The sequence below is a fragment of the Hyla sarda genome, unplaced genomic scaffold, assembly GCF_029499605.1.
Source record: "Hyla sarda isolate aHylSar1 unplaced genomic scaffold, aHylSar1.hap1 scaffold_516, whole genome shotgun sequence".
NCBI classification, from domain to species: domain Eukaryota; kingdom Metazoa; phylum Chordata; class Amphibia; order Anura; family Hylidae; genus Hyla; species Hyla sarda.
This window is the reverse complement of record NW_026610527.1, coordinates 100856-120759: the sequence shown is the minus strand read 5'-3', so window position 1 is coordinate 120759 and position 19904 is coordinate 100856. Positions and strand designations below refer to the sequence as shown.

At 45.1% G+C, this 19904-nt stretch overlaps 1 protein-coding gene across 6 annotated transcripts in view; it reads left to right on the top strand.

The window, feature by feature from the left end:
• Positions 1–19904, top strand: part of SERGEF (secretion regulating guanine nucleotide exchange factor) — a 136323-nt gene that overhangs the window by 69540 nt on the left and 46879 nt on the right. For 3 of the 6 annotated variants that reach the window (XR_008878986.1, XR_008878987.1, XM_056553980.1), the window contains exons 8-10: positions 2137–2295; positions 4748–4893; positions 5166–5254. Coding sequence is in view for 3 of the 6 variants with exons in the window: in XM_056553980.1 (XP_056409955.1) it covers positions 2137–2295; positions 4748–4893; positions 5166–5213 (353 nt within the window). In the remaining 3 variants the exon portion in view is untranslated. The remainder of the gene's footprint in view (positions 1–2136; positions 2296–4747; positions 4894–5165; positions 5255–19904) is intronic. The other 3 variants (XR_008878985.1, XM_056553979.1, XM_056553981.1) reach the window with 2 other exon arrangements.

The following is a 19904-nucleotide window of genomic DNA, read 5'->3' as shown; positions in this document are numbered from 1 at the left end:
GTCTGAGGTGATTATAGTGTGGAGCTGTCTGTGTCTGAGGTGATTATAGTGTGGAGCTGTCTGTGTCTGAGATGATTATAGTGTGGCGCTGCCTGTGTCTGAGGTGATTATAGTGTGGAGCTGTCTGTGTCTGAGGTGATTATAGTGTGGAGCTGTCTGTGTCTGAGGTGATTATAGTGTGGAGCTGCCTGTGTCTGAGGTGATTATAGTGTGGAGCTGTCTGAGGTGATTATAGTGTGGAGCTGTCTGAGGTGATTATAGTGTGGAGCTGTCTGTGTCTGAGGTGATTATAGTGTGGAGCTGTCTGAGGTGATTATAGTGTGGAGCTGTCTGAGGTGATTATAGTGTGGAGCTGTCTGAGGTGATTATAGTGTGGAGCTGTCTGAGGTGATTATAGTGTGGAGCTGTCTGTGTCTGAGGTGATTATAGTGTGGAGCTGTCTGTGTCTGAGGTGATTATAGTGTGGCGCTGCCTGTGTCTGAGGTGATTATAGTGTGGCGCTGCCTGTGTCTGAGGTGATTATAGTGTGGCGCTGCCTGTGTCTGAGGTGATTATAGTGTGGCGCTGCCTGTGTCTGAGGGGATTTTAGTGCGGAGCTGACCAAGCGCAGGAAGCAGGGACACCACAGAGCTGTGAGGAAACCAGCTGACAGGAGAATCAAAGATGTGAGAGGAAAATGGATGCCTGTGTCTGAGGTGATTTGATTAGCAGCAAAGAAAGAGGGGCTTCACCTGAGGGGTCCTTATATTCACCTGGACTGTACCATTACTGATTAAATTCTGGACTTAATGTACTGCTTCAACTTTTTTCTTGTTTATTAACTCTTTGCTTGCTGCTATCAATTCAGTAAAGAAAGAATTTAGCATAATGTGAGTCTCCTGTCTTTTTATAAAATTGCTCATAGTGCCACCACAAATTTGTTGAATATTTCTGCTTCTGCATTTATACAGCATAGTTATACTTCAGTCTGTGTCCAAGTGGCATTGCTACAGTGGACACATCTAGTGTTGAGAACGAATATTCATAATGCAAATTTTTATCGCGAATATTTAGAATATAGTGCTTTATATTCGTACTGACGAATATTCGTTTTTCTTTTGTGCTTTTTTTTTTCACATGCAAATTTGTATGCAAATTTTTGCATGGAAAAAAGTGAGCTGATATGCGAATTTTGCGAACATAGGAGGAATAATCGTTAATATATTCGCGAAATATCGCAAACTCGAATATGGCCCCTGCCGCTCATCACTAGACACATCCGCAATGACATTCATTGTTTTCGGTATACAGTAAAATGCAATATACAACCTGTATGGTGACCATTTTCCTTGAGAAGACCACCCCACATAATAGACCATGTTTTAGTGCAATTTTTAGTTAGTTTTCACTGTATCCAATTGCTAATAGCGCAACCCAAATTGTACATGTTGCTCTGCATGAAACTTAGCCAGCAATAACACGGCACACTTTTAGTAAACTGTGGAACTATTGTATTATCATTCCTTCCTTTATTACTATTGGCTTTGTTGTCAGGATAATTAGCACATGGTCACTTTGGCCTTATCTAATAATAAAATGTCTGATAAAAGAAAGAGTGGTAATGTAGGAGGTCAGACCTGTGCCACGTCACGTGTAAGAATGTAAGTAGCAGCATCCCATCCGTCTGGTCAGTAGTAGCCTCCTCAGCTGTCCATCGCCTCTACTTGACATATTTATGCAGGAAGGGATAACCTTGTGGACTGGATGGCTCAGTCACAGCAGGATGATGTTAGATTTATGTTGCTAAGGTGGTGGAGGCAATAAAGAACAAAGAGTCATACCAGCAAAACCCCAAACCTACCAGAACAGATCAATCTACTGTAGTCGGCTCAGGAGCACACAAAACCCGGTTTCTTTTCCATCCGTTTGGTGCAAACTGTATCTTTGTTTCTTGATTCGTTTTCGAATTATTCATTTTTAAAGTTCGTCCTGACTTTTGGATCACCTGGTATATATGGTATTGATGTGGATGTTCTCATGCGGTTTCCAGCTGCGTTTAGTGCTGTCTCTTTGTAGATACTGACTGGGTGGTTACAGTTCCTGTAGAGGACTTTATTGCTTCTTTCAGCAGATACTAACCATCTTTTTCTTGTGTAGCTGCAGGAGAGCTGCATGTCTGGGGCAGCAATAAACATGGGCAACTTCTCCATTGTGAGCCATTTATTGGGCAGCCACGTAGGATCAGCTGCCCCATGTTCTCTGGAGAAGCGATCAGGGCGGTGTGGAGTGGATGGAGTCATGTGATCGCTCAGTCCGGTAAGCAGCAGCCCCATGTCGGGATCATATAGTCGTGTTCCTCCTCACATGGCACTGGCTGAGAGTGTATTTATAAATACAATAGAACCATAAAAAAATTGGTTGTGAAGGTGGGAGATATGATGGTGGGTTGTCTTCAGGTCAGAGCTGATTGTCTGATCTATATTACCAGAGAGCAGGCATGAGAATTTTGTTAAGGCTAAGGTTTAGAAGTTAGCAGCTGAATTCCTTTAACCAGAAAAGAGAGCATGGACTCAGAATGGAAGAACAGCCAGAGCCAGGATCAACCAGGAGTCTGCTGAAAGCCGTCCTGAAAACAGTCAATGTAGGGAAAAAAACATTGGTCACTGTAGGCTTATAACTACCATCAGCCCCATGTATCTACCTCACCTTCACTACCATGAGCCCCATGTATTTACCTCACCTTCACTACCATCAGCCCCATGTATTTACCTCAACTTCGCTACCATCAGCCCTATGTATTTACCTCACCTTCACTACCATCAGCCCTATGTATTTACCTCACCTTCACTACCATCAGCCCCATGTATCTCCCTCACCTTCACTACCATCAGTCCTATGTATTTACCTTACCTTCACTACCATCAGCCCCATGTATCTACCTCACCTTCACTACCATCAGCCCCATGTATTTACCTCACCTTCACTACCCTCAGCCCTATGTATTTACCTCACCTTCACTACCATCAGCCCCATGTATTTACCTCACCTTCACTACCATCAGCCCTATGTATTTACCTCACCTTCACTACCATCAGCCCTATGTATTTACCTCACCTTCACTATCATCAGCCCTATGTATTTACCTCACCTTCACTACCATCAGCCCCATGTATTTACCTCACCTTCACTACCATCAGCCCTATGTATTTACCTCACCTTCACTACCATCAGCCCTATGTATTTACCTCACCTTCACTACCATCAGCCCTATGTATTTACCTCACCTTCACTACCATCAGCCCCATGTATCTACCTCACCTTCACTACCATCAGTCCTATGTATTTACCTCACCTTCACTACCATCAGTCCTATGTATTTACCTCACCTTCACTACCATCAGCCCCATGTATTTACCTCACCTTCACTACCCTCAGCCCTATGTATTTACCTCACCTTCACTACCATCAGCCCTATGTATTTACCTCACCTTCACTACCATCAGCCCCATGTATCTACCTAACCTTCACTACCATCAGCCCCATGTATTTACCTCAACTTCACTACCATCAGTCCCATGCATCTACCTCACCTTCACTACCATCAGCCCCATGTATTTACCTCACCTTCACTACCATCAGCCCTATGTATTTACCTCACCTTCACTACCATCAGCCCTATGTATTTACCTCACCTTCACTACCATCAGCCCTATGTATTTACCTCACCTTCACTACCATCAGCCCCATGTATCTACCTCACCTTCACTACCATCAGTCCTATGTATTTACCTCACCTACACTACCATCAGCCCCATGTATCTACCTCACCTTCACTACCATCAGTCCTATGTATTTACCTCACCTACACTACCATCAGCCCTATGTATCTACCTCACCTTCACTACCATCAGCCCCATGTATTTACCTCACCTTCACTACCATCAGCCCCATGTATTTACCTCACCTTCACTACCATCAGTCCCTTGTATCTACCTCACCTTCACTACCATCAGTCCTATGTATTTACCTCACCTTCACTACCATCAGCCCTATGTATTTACCTCACCTTCACTACCATCAGCCCCATGTATCTACCTCACCTTCACTACCATCAGTCCTATGTATTTACCTCACCTTCACTACCATCAGCCCCATGTATCTACCTCACCTTCACTACCATCAGTCCTATGTATTTACCTCACCTTCACTACCATCCGCCCCATGTATCTACCTCACCTTCACTACCATCTGCCCCATGTATCTACCTCACCTTCACTACCATCAGCCCCATGTATCTACCTCACCTTCACTACCATCAGCCCTATGTATTTACCTCACCTTCACTACCATCAGCCCCATGTATCTACCTCACCTTCACTACCATCAGCCCCATGTATTTACCTCACCTTCACTACCATCAGCCCCATGTATTTACCTCACCTTCACTACCATCAGCCCTATGTATTTACCTCACCTTCACTACCATCAGCCCCATGTATTTACCTCACCTTCACTACCATCAGCCCCATGTATCTACCTCACCTTCACTACCATCAGCCCCATGTATCTACCTCACCTTCACTACCATCAGCCCCATGTATTTACCTCACCTTCACTACCATCAGCCCCATGTATTTACCTCACCTTCACTACCATCAGCCCCATGTATTTACCTCACCTTCACTACCATCAGCCCCATGTATCTGCCTCAGCTTGAAATTTCCTCACTTTGTAAAATGACTTATGATTTTATTGTTCTTCATTTTAGAGACTGGTCAAGTGTTTACTTGGGGAAGATCAGATTATGGTCAACTAGGATTAGGAATGAGTGATACTTGTGCTAACAGCCAAGGAAATAGCAAAGGAAAATTTAAGCCACCATTCTGTGTCACTGTCCTAAGCGGTGCCTCTCAGGTATGATTGAAATGGTGAGGTGGGGTCTGGGTATACAAAGATTGTAACTAAAGTCCTGTCAGCCCCAGAGCAAAACTTCTTTCCCCTTTCTGTGCAATAGCAATGATATGGAGTATAGTTATATATATATATATATATATATATATATATATATATATATATATATATACCAGCATAACATTAGCATCACATAATGACTGACTAGCACCAGCACCACTATACACACACCAATGTGTACACGTTCACTTTTTCTTGTCTTTTCTTCTCTACAGAATCTGCTGAGCAAACATTTTAGGCTCCTTTCTCCAGCACCCTGCTGACTTATGTACAAAGTCCCCATCTGCATTGGCCCTCTCAATAAGTAGGTTCCTCTGTACCTCCATATAGTAAATAGGTTCCTTCTGAACCACTGTATAGTAATTGGGCTCCTCTGTGCCCTATATAGTAGTTAGGCCCCTCTGTACCTCCACATAGTAGTTAGATTCCCTCTGTACCCCATAATACAGTAGTTCGGTTTCTCTCTGCCTCCATATAGTAGTTAGGCCCCTCTGTACCTCCATATAGTAGTTAGATTCCCTCGGTACAGTGACCATTTCTAAAGCGATGGAGCAGGGGGCCACCAGCTTTGTTCTTGTTTCGTAGTTTCAAATTATGTTTGTGTGATGGCGAGCATACGGCTGAAAGCTGCACCCACAGATCAGGAGCATGTACCTTGGGTCCCTGAATGGACACCACATCACCTCCAGCGGGCCAGTGTAAGCTCTTATGATCTCTCTCTCCTGTAGAGTGTAAGCTTTTATGATCAGTGAGGTCTCTCTCCTGTAGAGTGTAAGCTCTTATGATCAGTGAGGTCTCTCCTGTAGAGTGTAAGCTCTTATGGTCAGTGAGGTCTCTCCTGTAGAGTGTAAGCTCTTATGATCAGTGAGGTCTCTCTCCTGTAGAGTGTAAGCTCTTATGATCAGTGAGGTCTCTCTCTCCTGTAGAGTGTAAGCTCTTATGATCAGTGAGGTCTCTCCTGTAGAGTGTAAGCTCTTATGATCAGTGAGGTCTCTCCTGTAGAGTGTAAGCTCTTATGATCTCTCTCTCCTGTAGAGTGTAAGCTCTTATGGTCAGTGAGGTCTCTCCTGTAGAGTGTAAGCTCTTATGATCAGTGAGGTCTCTCCTGTAGAGTGTAAGCTCTTATGATCTCTCTCTCCTGTAGAGTGTAAGCTCTTATGATCAGTGAGGTCTCTCTCCTGTAGAGTGTAAGCTCTTATGATCAGTGAGGTCTCTCTCCTGTAGAGTGTAAGCTCTTATGGTCAGTGAGGTCTCTCTCCTGTAGAGTGTAAGCTCTTATGATCAGTGAGGTCTCTCTCTCCTGTAGAGTGTAAGCTCTTATGGTCAGTGAGGTCTCTCTCTCTCCTGTAGAGTGTAAGCTCTTATGATCAGTGAAGTCTCTCTCTCCTGTAGAGTGTAAGCTCTTATGATCAGTGAGGTCTCTCCTGTAGAGTGTAAGCTCTTATGATCAGTGAGGTCTCTCTCTCCTGTAAAGTGTAAGCTCTTATGGTCAGTGAGGTCTCTCTCCTGTAGAGTGTAAGCTCTTATGATCAGTGAGGTCTCTCTCCTGTAGAGTGTAAGCTCTTATGATCAGTGAGGTCTCTCCTGTAGAGTGTAAGCTCTTATGGTCAGTGAGGTCTCTCTCTCCTGTAGAGTGTAAGCTCTTATGGTCAGTGAGGTCTCTCTCTCCTGTAGAGTGTAAGCTCTTATGATCAGTGAGGTCTCACCTGTAGAGTGTAAGCTCTTATGATCAGTGAGGTCTCTCCTGTAGAGTGTAAGCTCTTATGATCAGTGAGGTCTCTCTCCTGTAGAGTGTAAGCTCTTATGATCAGTGAGGTCTCTCCTGTAGAGTGTAAGCTCTTATGATCAGTGAGGTCTCTCCTGTAGAGTGTAAGCTCTTATGATCAGTGAGGTCTCTCCTGTAGAGTGTAAGCTCTTATGATCAGTGAGGTCTCTCCTGTAGAGTGTAAGCTCTTATGATCAGTGAGGTCTCTCTCCTGTAGAGTGTAAGCTCTTATGATCAGTGAGGTCTCTCCTGTAGAGTGTAAGCTCTTATGGTCAGTGAGGTCTCTCCTGTAGAGTGTAAGCTCTTATGATCAGTGAGGTCTCTCTCTCCTGTAGAGTGTAAGCTCTTATGATCAGTGAGGTCTCTCTCCTGTAGAGTGTAAGCTCTTATGATCAGTGAGGTCTCTCCTGTAGAGTGTAAGCTCTTATGATCAGTGAGGTCTCTCTCCTGTAGAGTGTAAGCTCTTATGATCAGTGAGGTCTCTCTCCTGTAGAGTGTAAGCTCTTATGATCAGTGAGGTCTCTCTCTCCTGTAGAGTGTAAGCTCTTATGGTCAGTGAGGTCTCTCCTGTAGAGTGTAAGCTCTTATGATCAGTGAGGTCTCTCTCTCCTGTAGAGTGTAAGCTCTTATGGTCAGTGAGGTCTCTCCTGTAGAGTGTAAGCTCTTATGGTCAGTGAGGTCTCTCTTCTGTAGAGTGTAAGCTCTTATGATCAGTGAGGTCTCTCTCTCCTGTAGAGTGTAAGCTCTTATGGTCAGTGAGGTCTCTCCTGTAGAGTGTAAGCTCTTATGATCAGTGAGGTCTCTCTCTCCTGTAGAGTGTAAGCTCTTATGGTCAGTGAGGTCTCTCCTGTAGAGTGTAAGCTCTTATGATCAGTGAGGTCTCTCTCTCCTGTAGAGTGTAAGCTCTTATGGTCAGTGAGGTCTCTCCTGTAGAGTGTAAGCTCTTATGCTCAGTGAGGTCTCTCTCCTGTAGAGTGTAAGCTCTTATGATCAGTGAGGTCTCTCTCTCTCTCCTGTAGAGTGTAAGCTCTTATGATCAGTGAGGTCTCTCCTGTAGAGTGTAAGCTCTTATGATCAGTGAGGTCTCTCTCTCCTGTAGAGTGTAAGCTCTTATGGTCAGTGAGGTCTCTCCTGTAGAGTGTAAGCTCTTATGATCAGTGAGGTCTCTCTCTCCTGTAGAGTGTAAGCTCTTATGATCAGTGAGGTCTCTCTCTCCTGTAGAGTGTAAGCTCTTATGGTCAGTGAGGTCTCTCTCTCTCCTGTAGAGTGTAAGCTCTTATGGTCAGTGAGGTCTCTCTCCTGTAGAGTGTAAGCTCTTATGATCAGTGAGGTCTCTCTCTCCTGTAGAGTGTAAGCTCTTATGATCAGTGAGGTCTCTCTCTCCTGTAGAGTGTAAGCTCTTATGATCAGTGAGGTCTCTCTCTCCTGTAGAGTGTAAGCTCTTATGATCAGTGAGGTCTCTCTCTCCTGTAGAGTGTAAGCTCTTATGATCAGTGAGGTCTCTCTCTCCTGTAGAGTGTAAGCTCTTCTGGTCAGTGAAGTCTCTCTCCTGTGGAGTGTAAGCTCTTATGATCAGTGAGGTCTGTCTCTCCTGTAGAGTGTAAGCTCTTATGGTCAGTGAGGTCTCTCTCCTGTAGAGTGTAAGCTCTTATGATCAGTGAGGTCTCTCTCCTGTAGAGTGTAAGCTCTTATGATCAGTGAGGTCTCTCTCCTGTAGAGTGTAAGCTCTTATGATCAGTGAGGTCTCTCTCCTGTAGAGTGTAAGCTCTTATGGTCAGTGAGGTCTCTCCTGTAGAGTGTAAGCTCTTATGATCAGTGAGGTCTCTCTCCTGTAGAGTGTAAGCTCTTATGATCAGTGAGGTCTCTCTCTCATGTAGAGTGTAAGCTCTTATGATCAGTGAGGTCTCTCCTGTAGAGTGTAAGCTCTTATGGTCAGTGAGGTCTCTCCTGTAGAGTGTAAGCTCTTATGGTCAGTGAGGTCTCTCCCGTAAAGTGTAAGCTCTTATGGTCAGTGAGGTCTCTCCTGTAGAGTGTAAGCTCTTATGATCAGTGAGGTCTCTCTCTCCTGTAGAGTGTAAGCTCTTATGATCAGTGAGGTCTCTCTCTCCTGTAGAGTGTAAGCTCTTATGGTCAGTGAGGTCTCTCCTGTAGAGTGTAAGCTCTTATGGTCAGTGAGGTCTCTCTCCTGTAGAGTGTAAGCTCTTATGGTCAGTGAGGTCTCTCCTGTAGAGTGTAAGCTCTTATGATCAGTGAGGTCTCTCTCTCCTGTAGAGTGTAAGCTCTTATGATCAGTGAGGTCTCTCTCTCCTGTAGAGTGTAAGCTCTTATGATCAGTGAGGTCTCTCTCTCCTGTAGAGTGTAAGCTCTTATGGTCAGTGAGGTCTCTCTCTCCTGTAGAGTGTAAGCTCTTATGATCAGTGAGGTCTCTCTCTCCTGTAGAGTGTAAGCTCTTATGGTCAGTGAGGTCTCTCTCTCTCTCTCCTGTAGAGTGTAAGCTCTTATGGTCAGTGAGGTCTCTCCTGTAGAGTGTAAGCTCTTATGATCAGTGAGGTCTCTCTCCTGTAGAGTGTAAGCTCTTATGATCAGTGAGGTCTCTCCTGTAGAGTGTAAGCTCTTATGATCAGTGAGGTCTCTCCTGTAGAGTGTAAGCTCTTATGATCAGTGAGGTCTCTCCTGTAGAGTGTAAGCTCTTATGATCAGTGAGGTCTCTCCTGTAGAGTGTAAGCTCTTATGATCAGTGAGGTCTCTCTCCTGTAGAGTGTAAGCTCTTATGATCAGTGAGGTCTCTCTCTCATGTAGAGTGTAAGCTCTTATGGTCAGTGAGGTCTCTCTCCTGTAGAGTGTAAGCTCTTATGATCAGTGAGGTCTCTCTCTCCTGTAGAGTGTAAGCTCTTATGATCAGTGAGGTCTCTCTCTCCTGTAGAGTGTAAGCTCTTATGATCAGTGAGGTCTCTCTCTCCTGTAGAGTGTAAGCTCTTATGATCAGTGAGGTCTCTCCTGTAGAGTGTAAGCTCTTATGATCAGTGAGGTCTCTCCTGTAGAGTGTAAGCTCTTATGATCAGTGAGGTCTCTCCTGTAGAGTGTAAGCTCTTATGATCAGTGAGGTCTCTCCTGTAGAGTGTAAGCTCTTATGATCAGTGAGGTCTCTCTCTCCTGTAGAGTGTAAGCTCTTATGATCAGTGAGGTCTCTCCTGTAGAGTGTAAGCTCTTATGATCAGTGAGGTCTCTCTCTCCTGTAGAGTGTAAGCTCTTATGATCAGTGAGGTCTCTCTCTCCTGTAGAGTGTAAGCTCTTATGATCAGTGAGGTCTCTCCTGTAGAGTGTAAGCTCTTATGGTCAGTGAGGTCTCTCTCTCCTGTAGAGTGTAAGCTCTTATGATCAGTGAGGTCTCTCTCCTGTAGAGTGTAAGCTCTTATGATCAGTGAGGTCTCTCTCCTGTAGAGTGTAAGCTCTTATGATCAGTGAGGTCTCTCCTGTAGAGTGTAAGCTCTTATGATCAGTGAGGTCTCTCTCTCATGTAGAGTGTAAGCTCTTATGATCAGTGAGGTCTCTCCTGTAGAGTGTAAGCTCTTATGATCAGTGAGGTCTCTCTCCTGTAGAGTGTAAGCTCTTATGATCAGTGAGGTCTCTCCTGTAGAGTGAAAGCTCTTATGGTCAGTGAGGTCTCTCCTGTAGAGTGTAAGCTCTTATGGTCAGTGAGGTCTCTCTCCTGTAGAGTGTAAGCTCTTATGATCAGTGAGGTCTCTCTCCTGTAGAGTGTAAGCTCTTATGATCAGTGAGGTCTCTCCTGTAGAGTGTAAGCTCTTATGATCAGTGAGGTCTCTCTCTGTAGAGTGTAAGCTCTTATGATCAGTGAGGTCTCTCTCCTGTAGAGTGTAAGCTCTTATGATCAGTGAGGTCTCTCTCCTGTAGAGTGTAAGCTCTTATGATCAGTGAGGTCTCTCTCTCCTGTAGAGTGTAAGCTCTTATGATCAGTGAGGTCTCTCTCTCCTGTAGAGTGTAAGCTCTTATGATCAGTGAGGTCTCTCTCTCCTGTAGAGTGTAAGCTCTTATGATCAGTGAGGTCCTCTCCTGTAGAGTGTAAGCTCTTATGATCAGTGAGGTCTCTCTCTCCTGTAGAGTGTAAGCTCTTATGATCAGTGAGGTCTCTCTCCTGTAGAGTGTAAGCTCTTATGATCAGTGAGGTCTCTCTCCTGTAGAGTGTAAGCTCTTATGATCAGTGAGGTCTCTCCTGTAGAGTGTAAGCTCTTATGGTCAGTGAGGTCTCTCTCTCCTGTAGAGTGTAAGCTCTTATGGTCAGTGAGGTCTCTCTCTCCTGTAGAGTGTAAGCTCTTATGATCAGTGAGGTCTCTCTCCTGTAGAGTGTAAGCTCTTATGATCAGTGAGGTCTCTCCTGTAAAGTGTAAGCTCTTATGATCAGTGAGGTCTCTCCTGTAAAGTGTAAGCTCTTATGATCAGTGAGGTCTCTCCTGTAGAGTGTAAGCTCTTATGATCAGTGAGGTCTCTCCTGTAGAGTGTAAGCTCTTATGATCAGTGAGGTCTCTAGAGTGTAAGCTCTTATGATCAGTGAGGTCTCTCCTGTAGAGTGTAAGCTCTTATGATCAGTGAGGTCTCTCTCCTGTAGAGTGTAAGCTCTTATGATCAGTGAGGTCTCTCTCCTGTAGAGTGTAAGCTCTTATGATCAGTGAGGTCTCTCCTGTAGAGTGTAAGCTCTTATGATCAGTGAGGTCTCTCCTGTAGAGTGTAAGCTCTTATGATCAGTGAGGTCTCTCCTGTAGAGTGTAAGCTCTTATGATCAGTGAGGTCTCTCCTGTAGAGTGTAAGCTCTTATGATCAGTGAGGTCTCTCTCCTGTAGAGTGTAAGCTCTTATGATCAGTGAGGTCTCTCTCCTGTAGAGTGTAAGCTCTTATGATCAGTGAGGTCTCTCCTGTAGAGTGTAAGCTCTTATGATCAGTGAGGTCTCTCCTGTAGAGTGTAAGCTCTTATGATCAGTGAGGTCTCTCTCTCTGTAGAGTGTAAGCTCTTATGATCAGTGAGGTCTCTCTCCTGTAGAGTGTAAGCTCTTATGATCAGTGAGGTCTCTCCTGTAGAGTGTAAGCTCTTATGATCAGTGAGGTCTCTCCTGTAGAGTGTAAGCTCTTATGATCAGTGAGGTCTCTCTCCTGTAGAGTGTAAGCTCTTATGATCAGTGAGGTCTCTCTCCTGTAGAGTGTAAGCTCTTATGATCAGTGAGGTCTCTCTCCTGTAGAGTGTAAGCTCTTATGATCAGTGAGGTCTCTCTCTCCTGTAGAGTGTAAGCTCTTATGGTCAGTGAGGTCTCTCCTGTAGAGTGTAAGCTCTTATGATCAGTGAGGTCTCTCTCCTGTAGAGTGTAAGCTCTTATGATCAGTGAGGTCTCTCTCTCCTGTAGAGTGTAAGCTCTTATGAGTCAGTGAGGTCTCTTCTCCTGTAGAGTGTAAGCTCTTATGGTCAGTGAGGTCTCTCTTCTGTAGAGTGTAAGCTCTTATGATCAGTGAGGTCTCTCTCTCCTGTAGAGTGTAAGCTCTTATGGTCAGTGAGGTCTCTCCTGTAGAGTGTAAGCTCTTATGATCAGTGAGGTCTCTCTCTCCTGTAGAGTGTAAGCTCTTATGATCAGTGAGGTCTCTCTCTCCTGTAGAGTGTAAGCTCTTATGGTCAGTGAGGTCTCTCCTGTAGAGTGTAAGCTCTTATGGTCAGTGAGGTCTCTCTTCTGTAGAGTGTAAGCTCTTATGATCAGTGAGGTCTCTCTCTCCTGTAGAGTGTAAGCTCTTATGGTCAGTGAGGTCTCTCCTGTAGAGTGTAAGCTCTTATGATCAGTGAGGTCTCTCTCTCCTGTAGAGTGTAAGCTCTTATGGTCAGTGAGGTCTCTCCTGTAGAGTGTAAGCTCTTATGGTCAGTGAGGTCTCTCTCCTGTAGAGTGTAAGCTCTTATGATCAGTGAGGTCTCTCTCTCTCTCCTGTAGAGTGTAAGCTCTTATGATCAGTTGAGGTCTCTCCTGTAGAGTGTAAGCTCTTATGATCAGTGAGGTCTCTCTCTCCTGTAGAGTGTAAGCTCTTATGGTCAGTGAGGTCTCTCCTGTAGAGTGTAAGCTCTTATGATCAGTGAGGTCTCTCTCTCCTGTAGAGTGTAAGCTCTTATGATCAGTGAGGTCTCTCTCTCCTGTAGAGTGTAAGCTCTTATGGTCAGTGAGGTCTCTCTCTCTCCTGTAGAGTGTAAGCTCTTATGGTCAGTGAGGTCTCTCTCCTGTAGAGTGTAAGCTCTTATGATCAGTGAGGTCTCTCTCTCCTGTAGAGTGTAAGCTCTTATGATCAGTGAGGTCTCTCTCTCCTGTAGAGTGTAAGCTCTTATGGTCAGTGAGGTCTCTCCTGTAGAGTGTAAGCTCTTATGATCAGTGAGGTCTCTCTCTCCTGTAGAGTGTAAGCTCTTATGATCAGTGAGGTCTCTCTCTCCTGTAGAGTGTAAGCTCTTATGATCAGTGAGGTCTCTCTCTCCTGTAGAGTGTAAGCTCTTATGATCAGTGAGGTCTCTCTCTCTCCTGTAGAGTGTAAGCTCTTCTGGTCAGTGAAGTCTCTCTCCTGTGGAGTGTAAGCTCTTATGATCAGTGAGGTCTGTCTCTCCTGTAGAGTGTAAGCTCTTATGGTCAGTGAGGTCTCTCTCCTGTAGAGTGTAAGCTCTTATGATCAGTGAGGTCTCTCTCCTGTAGAGTGTAAGCTCTTATGATCAGTGAGGTCTCTCTCCTGTAGAGTGTAAGCTCTTATGGTCAGTGAGGTCTCTCCTGTAGAGTGTAAGCTCTTATGATCAGTGAGGTCTCTCTCCTGTAGAGTGTAAGCTCTTATGATCAGTGAGGTCTCTCTCTCATGTAGAGTGTAAGCTCTTATGATCAGTGAGGTCTCTCCTGTAGAGTGTAAGCTCTTATGGTCAGTGAGGTCTCTCCTGTAGAGTGTAAGCTCTTATGGTCAGTGAGGTCTCTCCCGTAAAGTGTAAGCTCTTATGGTCAGTGAGGTCTCTCCTGTAGAGTGTAAGCTCTTATGATCAGTGAGGTCTCTCTCTCCTGTAGAGTGTAAGCTCTTATGATCAGTGAGGTCTCTCTCCTGTAGAGTGTAAGCTCTTATGGTCAGTGAGGTCTCTCTCTCCTGTAGAGTGTAAGCTCTTATGGTCAGTGAGGTCTCTCTCTCCTGTAGAGTGTAAGCTCTTATGGTCAGTGAGGTCTCTCTCCTGTAGAGTGTAAGCTCTTATGATCAGTGAGGTCTCTCCTGTAGAGTGTAAGCTCTTATGGTCAGTGAGGTCTCTCTCCTGTAGAGTGTAAGCTCTTATGGTCAGTGAGGTCTCTCCTGTAGAGTGTAAGCTCTTATGATCAGTGAGGTCTCTCTCTCCTGTAGAGTGTAAGCTCTTATGATCAGTGAGGTCTCTCTCTCCTGTAGAGTGTAAGCTCTTATGATCAGTGAGGTCTCTCTCTCCTGTAGAGTGTAAGCTCTTATGGTCAGTGAGGTCTCTCTCTCCTGTAGAGTGTAAGCTCTTATGATCAGTGAGGTCTCTCTCTCCTGTAGAGTGTAAGCTCTTATGGTCAGTGAGGTCTCTCTCTCCTGTAGAGTGTAAGCTCTTATGGTCAGTGAGGTCTCTCCTGTAGAGTGTAAGCTCTTATGATCAGTGAGGTCTCTCCTGTAGAGTGTAAGCTCTTATGATCAGTGAGGTCTCTCCTGTAGAGTGTAAGCTCTTATGATCAGTGAGGTCTCTCCTGTAGAGTGTAAGCTCTTATTATCAGTGAGGTCTCTCCTGTAGAGTGTAAGCTCTTATGATCAGTGAGGTCTCTCCTGTAGAGTGTAAGCTCTTATGATCAGTGAGGTCTCTCTCTCCTGTAGAGTGTAAGCTCTTATGATCAGTGAGGTCTCTCTCTCATGTAGAGTGTAAGCTCTTATGGTCAGTGAGGTCTCTCTCTCCTGTAGAGTGTAAGCTCTTATGATCAGTGAGGTCTCTCTCTCCTGTAGAGTGTAAGCTCTTATGATCAGTGAGGTCTCTCTCTCCTGTAGAGTGTAAGCTCTTATGATCAGTGAGGTCTCTCTCTCCTGTAGAGTGTAAGCTCTTATGGTCAGTGAGGTCTCTCCTGTAGAGTGTAAGCTCTTATGATCAGTGAGGTCTCTCCTGTAGAGTGTAAGCTCTTATGATCAGTGAGGTCTCTCCTGTAGAGTGTAAGCTCTTATGATCAGTGAGGTCTCTCCTGTAGAGTGTAAGCTCTTATGATCAGTGAGGTCTCTCCTGTAGAGTGTAAGCTCTTATGATCAGTGAGGTCTCTCCTGTAGAGTGTAAGCTCTTATGATCAGTGAGGTCTCTCTCTCCTGTAGAGTGTAAGCTCTTATGATCAGTGAGGTCTCTCTCTCATGTAGAGTGTAAGCTCTTATGATCAGTGAGGTCTCTCCTGTAGAGTGTAAGCTCTTATGGTCAGTGAGGTCTCTCTCTCATGTAGAGTGTAAGCTCTTATGATCAGTGAGGTCTCTCTCCTGTAGAGTGTAAGCTCTTATGATCAGTGAAGTCTCTCTCTCCTGTAGAGTGTAAGCTCTTATGGTCAGTGAGGTCTCTCCTGTAGAGTGTAAGCTCTTATGATCAGTGAGGTCTCTCTCTCATGTAGAGTGTAAGCTCTTATGATCAGTGAGGTCTCTCCTGTAGAGTGTAAGCTCTTATGATCAGTGAGGTCTCTCCTGTAGAGTGTAAGCTCTTAAGATCAGTGAGGTCTCTCCTGTAGAGTGAATGCTCTTATGGTCAGTGAGGTCTCTCCTGTAGAGTGTAAGCTCTTATGGTCAGTGAGGTCTCTCCTGTAGAGTGTAAGCTCTTATGGTCAGTGAGGTCTCTCTCTCCTGTAGAGTGTAAGCTCTTATGATCAGTGAGGTCTCTCTCCTGTAGAGTGTAAGCTCTTATGATCAGTGAGGTCTCTCCTGTAGAGTGTAAGCTCTTATGATCAGTGAGGTCTCTCTCTCCTGTAGAGTGTAAGCTCTTATGATCAGTGAAGTCTCTCTCTCCTGTAGAGTGTAAGCTCTTATGGTCAGTGAGGTCTCTCCTGTAGAGTGTAAGCTCTTATGATCAGTGAGGTCTCTCCTGTAGAGTGTAAGCTCTTATGGTCAGTGAGGTCTCTCCTGTAGAGTGTAAGCTCTTATGATCAGTGAGGTCTCTCCTGTAGAGTGTAAGCTCTTATGATCAGTGAGGTCTCTCCTGTAGAGTGTAAGCTCTTATGATCAGTGAGGTCTCTCCTGTAGAGTGTAAGCTCTTATGATCAGTGAGGTCTCTCCTGTAGAGTGTAAGCTCTTATGATCAGTGAGGTCTCTCTCTCCTGTATAGTGTAAGCTCTTATGATCAGTGAGGTCTCTCTCCTGTAGAGTGTAAGCTCTTATGGTCAGTGAGGTCTCTCCTGTAGAGTGTAAGCTCTTATGATCAGTGAGGTCTCTCCTGTAGAGTGTAAGCTCTTATGATCAGTGAGGTCTCTCTCTCCTGTAGAGTGTAAGCTCTTATGGTCAGTGAGGTCTCTCTCTCCTGTAGAGTGGAAGCTCTTATGATCAGTGAGGTCTCTCTCTCTCTCATGTAGAGTGTAAGCTCTTATGGTCAGTGAGGTCTCTCTCTCCTGTAGAGTGTAAGCTCTTATGATCAGTGAGATCTCTCTCTCCTGTAGAGTGTAAGCTCTTATGATCAGTGAGGTCTCTCTCTCTCTCATGTAGAGTGTAAGCTCTTATGATCAGTGAGGTCTCTCTCTCCTGTAGAGTGTAAGCTCTTATGGTCAGTGAGGTCTCTCCTGTAGAGTGTAAGCTCTTATGATCAGTGAGGTCTCTCTCTCCTGTAGAGTGTAAGCTCTTATGATCAGTGAGGTCTCTCTCCTGTAGAGTGTAAGCTCTTATGGTCAGTGAGGTCTCTCTCTTCTGTAGAGTGTAAGCTCTTATGGTCAGTGAGGTCTCTCTCTCCTGTAGAGTGTAAGCTCTTATGATCAGTGAGGTCTCTCTCTCCTGTAGAGTGTAAGCTCTTCTGGTCAGTGAGGTCTCTCTCTCCTGTAGAGTGGAAGCTCTTATGATCAGTGAGGTCTCTCTCTCTCTCATGTAGAGTGTAAGCTCTTATGGTCAGTGAGGTCTCTCTCTCCTGTAGAGTGTAAGCTCTTATGATCAGTGAGATCTCTCTCTCCTGTAGAGTGTAAGCTCTTATGATCAGTGAGGTCTCTCTCTCTCTCATGTAGAGTGTAAGCTCTTATGATCAGTGAGGTCTCTCTCTCCTGTAGAGTGTAAGCTCTTATGGTCAGTGAGGTCTCTCCTGTAGAGTGTAAGCTCTTATGATCAGTGAGGTCTCTCTCTCCTGTAGAGTGTAAGCTCTTATGGTCAGTGAGGTCTCTCCTGTAGAGTGTAAGCTCTTATGATCAGTGAGGTCTCTCTCTCCTGTAGAGTGTAAGCTCTTATGGTCAGTGAGGTCTCTCCTGTAGAGTGTAAGCTCTTATGATCAGTGAGGTCTCTCTCTCCTGTAGAGTGTAAGCTCTTATGGTCAGTGAGGTCTCTCCTGTAGAGTGTAAGCTCTTATGATCAGTGAGGTCTCTCTCTCCTGTACAGTGTAAGCTCTTATGATCAGTGAGGTCTCTCTCTCCTGTAGAGTGTAAGCTCTTATGGTCAGTGAGGTCTCTCCTGTAGAGTGTAAGCTCTTATGATCAGTGAGGTCTCTCCTGTAGAGTGTAAGCTCTTATGGTCAGTGAGGTCTCTCCTGTAGAGTGTAAGCTCTTATGGTCAGTGAGGTCTCTCTCTCCTGTAAAGTGTAAGCTCTTATGGTCAGTGAGGTCTCTCCTGTAGAGTGTAAGCTCTTATGATCAGTGAGGTCTCTCTCTCCTGTAGAGTGTAAGCTCTTATGGTCAGTGAGGTCTCTCTCTCCTGTAGAGTGTAAGCTCTTATGATCAGTGAGGTCTCTCTCTCCTGTAGAGTGTAAGCTCTTATGGTCAGTGAGGTCTCTCCTGTAGAGTGTAAGCTCTTATGATCAGTGAGGTCTCTCTCCTGTAGAGTGTAAGCTCTTATGGTCAGTGAGGTCTCTCTCTCCTGTAGAGTGTAAGCTCTTATGATCAGTGAGGTCTCTCTCTCCTGTAAAGTGTAAGCTCTTATGGTCAGTGAGGTCTCTCCTGTAGAGTGTAAGCTCTTATGGTCAGTGAGGTCTCTCCTGTAGAGTGTAAGCTCTTATGATCAGTGAGGTCTCTCTCTCCTGTAGAGTGTAAGCTCTTATGGTCAGTGAGGTCTCTCCTGTAGAGTGTAAGCTCTTATGATCAGTGAGGTCTCTCTCCTGTAGAGTGTAAGCTCTTATGGTCAGTGAGGTCTCTCCTGTAGAGTGTAAGCTCTTATGATCAGTGAGGTCTCTCCTGTAGAGTGTAAGCTCTTATGGTCAGTGAGGTCTCTCCTGTAGAGTGTAAGCTCTTATGATCAGTGAGGTCTCTCCTGTAGAGTGTAAGCTCTTATGGTCAGTGAGGTCTCTCTCTCATGTAGAGTGTAAGCTCTTATGATCAGTGAGGTCTCTCCTGTAGAGTGTAAGCTCTTATGATCAGTGAGGTCTCTCTCTCCTGTAGAGTGTAAGCTCTTATGGTCAGTGAGGTCTCTCCTGTAGAGTGTAAGCTCTTATGATCAGTGAGGTCTCTCCTGTAGAGTGTAAGCTCTCATTGTCAGTGAGGTCTCTCTCTCATGTAGAGTGTAAGCTCTTATGGTCAGTGAGGTCTCTCTCTCCTGTAGAGTGTAAGCTCTTATGATCAGTGAGGTCTCTCTCCTGTAGAGTGTAAGCTCTTATGGTCAGTGAGGTCTCTCCTGTAGAGTGTAAGCTCTTATGATCAGTGAGGTCTCTCTCTCCTGTAGAGTGTAAGCTCTTATGATCAGTGAGATCTCTCTCCTGTAGAGTGTAAGCTCTTATGGTCAGTGAGGTCTCTCCTGTAGAGTGTAAGCTCTTATGATCAGTGAGGTCTCTCCTGTAGAGTGTAAGCTCTTATGATCAGTGAGGTCTCTCTCTCCTGTAGAGTGTAAGCTCTTATGATCCGTGAGGTCTCGCTCCTGTAGAGTGTAAGCTCTTATGGTCAGTGAGGTCTCTCTCTCCTGTAGAGTGTAAGCTCTTATGATCAGTGAGGTCTCTCTCTCCTGTAGAGTGTAAGCTCTTATGATCAGTGAGGTCTCTCCTGTATAGTGTAAGCTCTTATGATCAGTGAGGTCTCTCCTGTAGAGTGTAAGCTCTTATGGTCAGTGAGGTCTCTCTCCTGTAGAGTGTAAGCTCTTATGGTCAGTGAGGTCTCTCTCCTGTAGAGTGTAAGCTCTTATGATCAGTGAGGTCTCTCTCCTGTAGAGTGTAAGCTCTTATGGTCAGTGAGGTCTCTCCTGTAGAGTGTAAGCTCTTATGATCAGTGAGGTCTCTCTCCTGTAGAGTGTAAGCTCTTATGATCAGTGAGGTCTCTCTCCTGTAGAGTGTAAGCTCTTATGGTCAGTGAGGTCTCTCCTGTAGAGTGGAAGCTCTTATGATCAGTGAGGTCTCTCTCTCTCTCCTGTAGAGTGTAAGCTCTTATGATCAGTGAGGTCTCTCCTGTAGAGTGTAAGCTCTTATGGTCAGTGAGGTCTCTCCTGTAGAGTGTAAGCTCTTATGGTCAGTGAGGTCTCTCTCTCCTGTAGAGTGTAAGCTCTTATGGTCAGTGAGGTCTCTCTCCTGTAGAGTGTAAGCTCTTATGATCAGTGAGGTCTCTCCTGTAGAGTGTAAGCTCTTATGATCAGTGAGGTCTCTCTCCTGTAGAGTGTAAGCTCTTATGGTCAGTGAGGTCTCTCCTGTAGAGTGTAAGCTCTTATGATCAGTGAGGTCTCTCTCCTGTAGAGTGTAAGCTCTTATGATCAGTGAGGTCTCTCTCCTGTAGAGTGTAAGCTCTTATGATCAGTGAGGTCTCTCTCCTGTAGAGTGTAAGCTCTTATGGTCAGTGAGGTCTCTCCTGTAGAGTGTAAGCTCTTATGATCAGTGAGGTCTCTCTCCTGTAGAGTGTAAGCTCTTATGGTCAGTGAGGTCTCTCTCTCCTGTAGAGTGTAAGCTCTTATGGTCAGTGAGGTCTCTCCTGTAGAGTGTAAGCTCTTATGATCAGTGAGGTCTCTCTCCTGTAGAGTGTAAGCTCTTATGGTCAGTGAGGTCTCTCTCTCCTGTAGAGTGTAAGCTCTT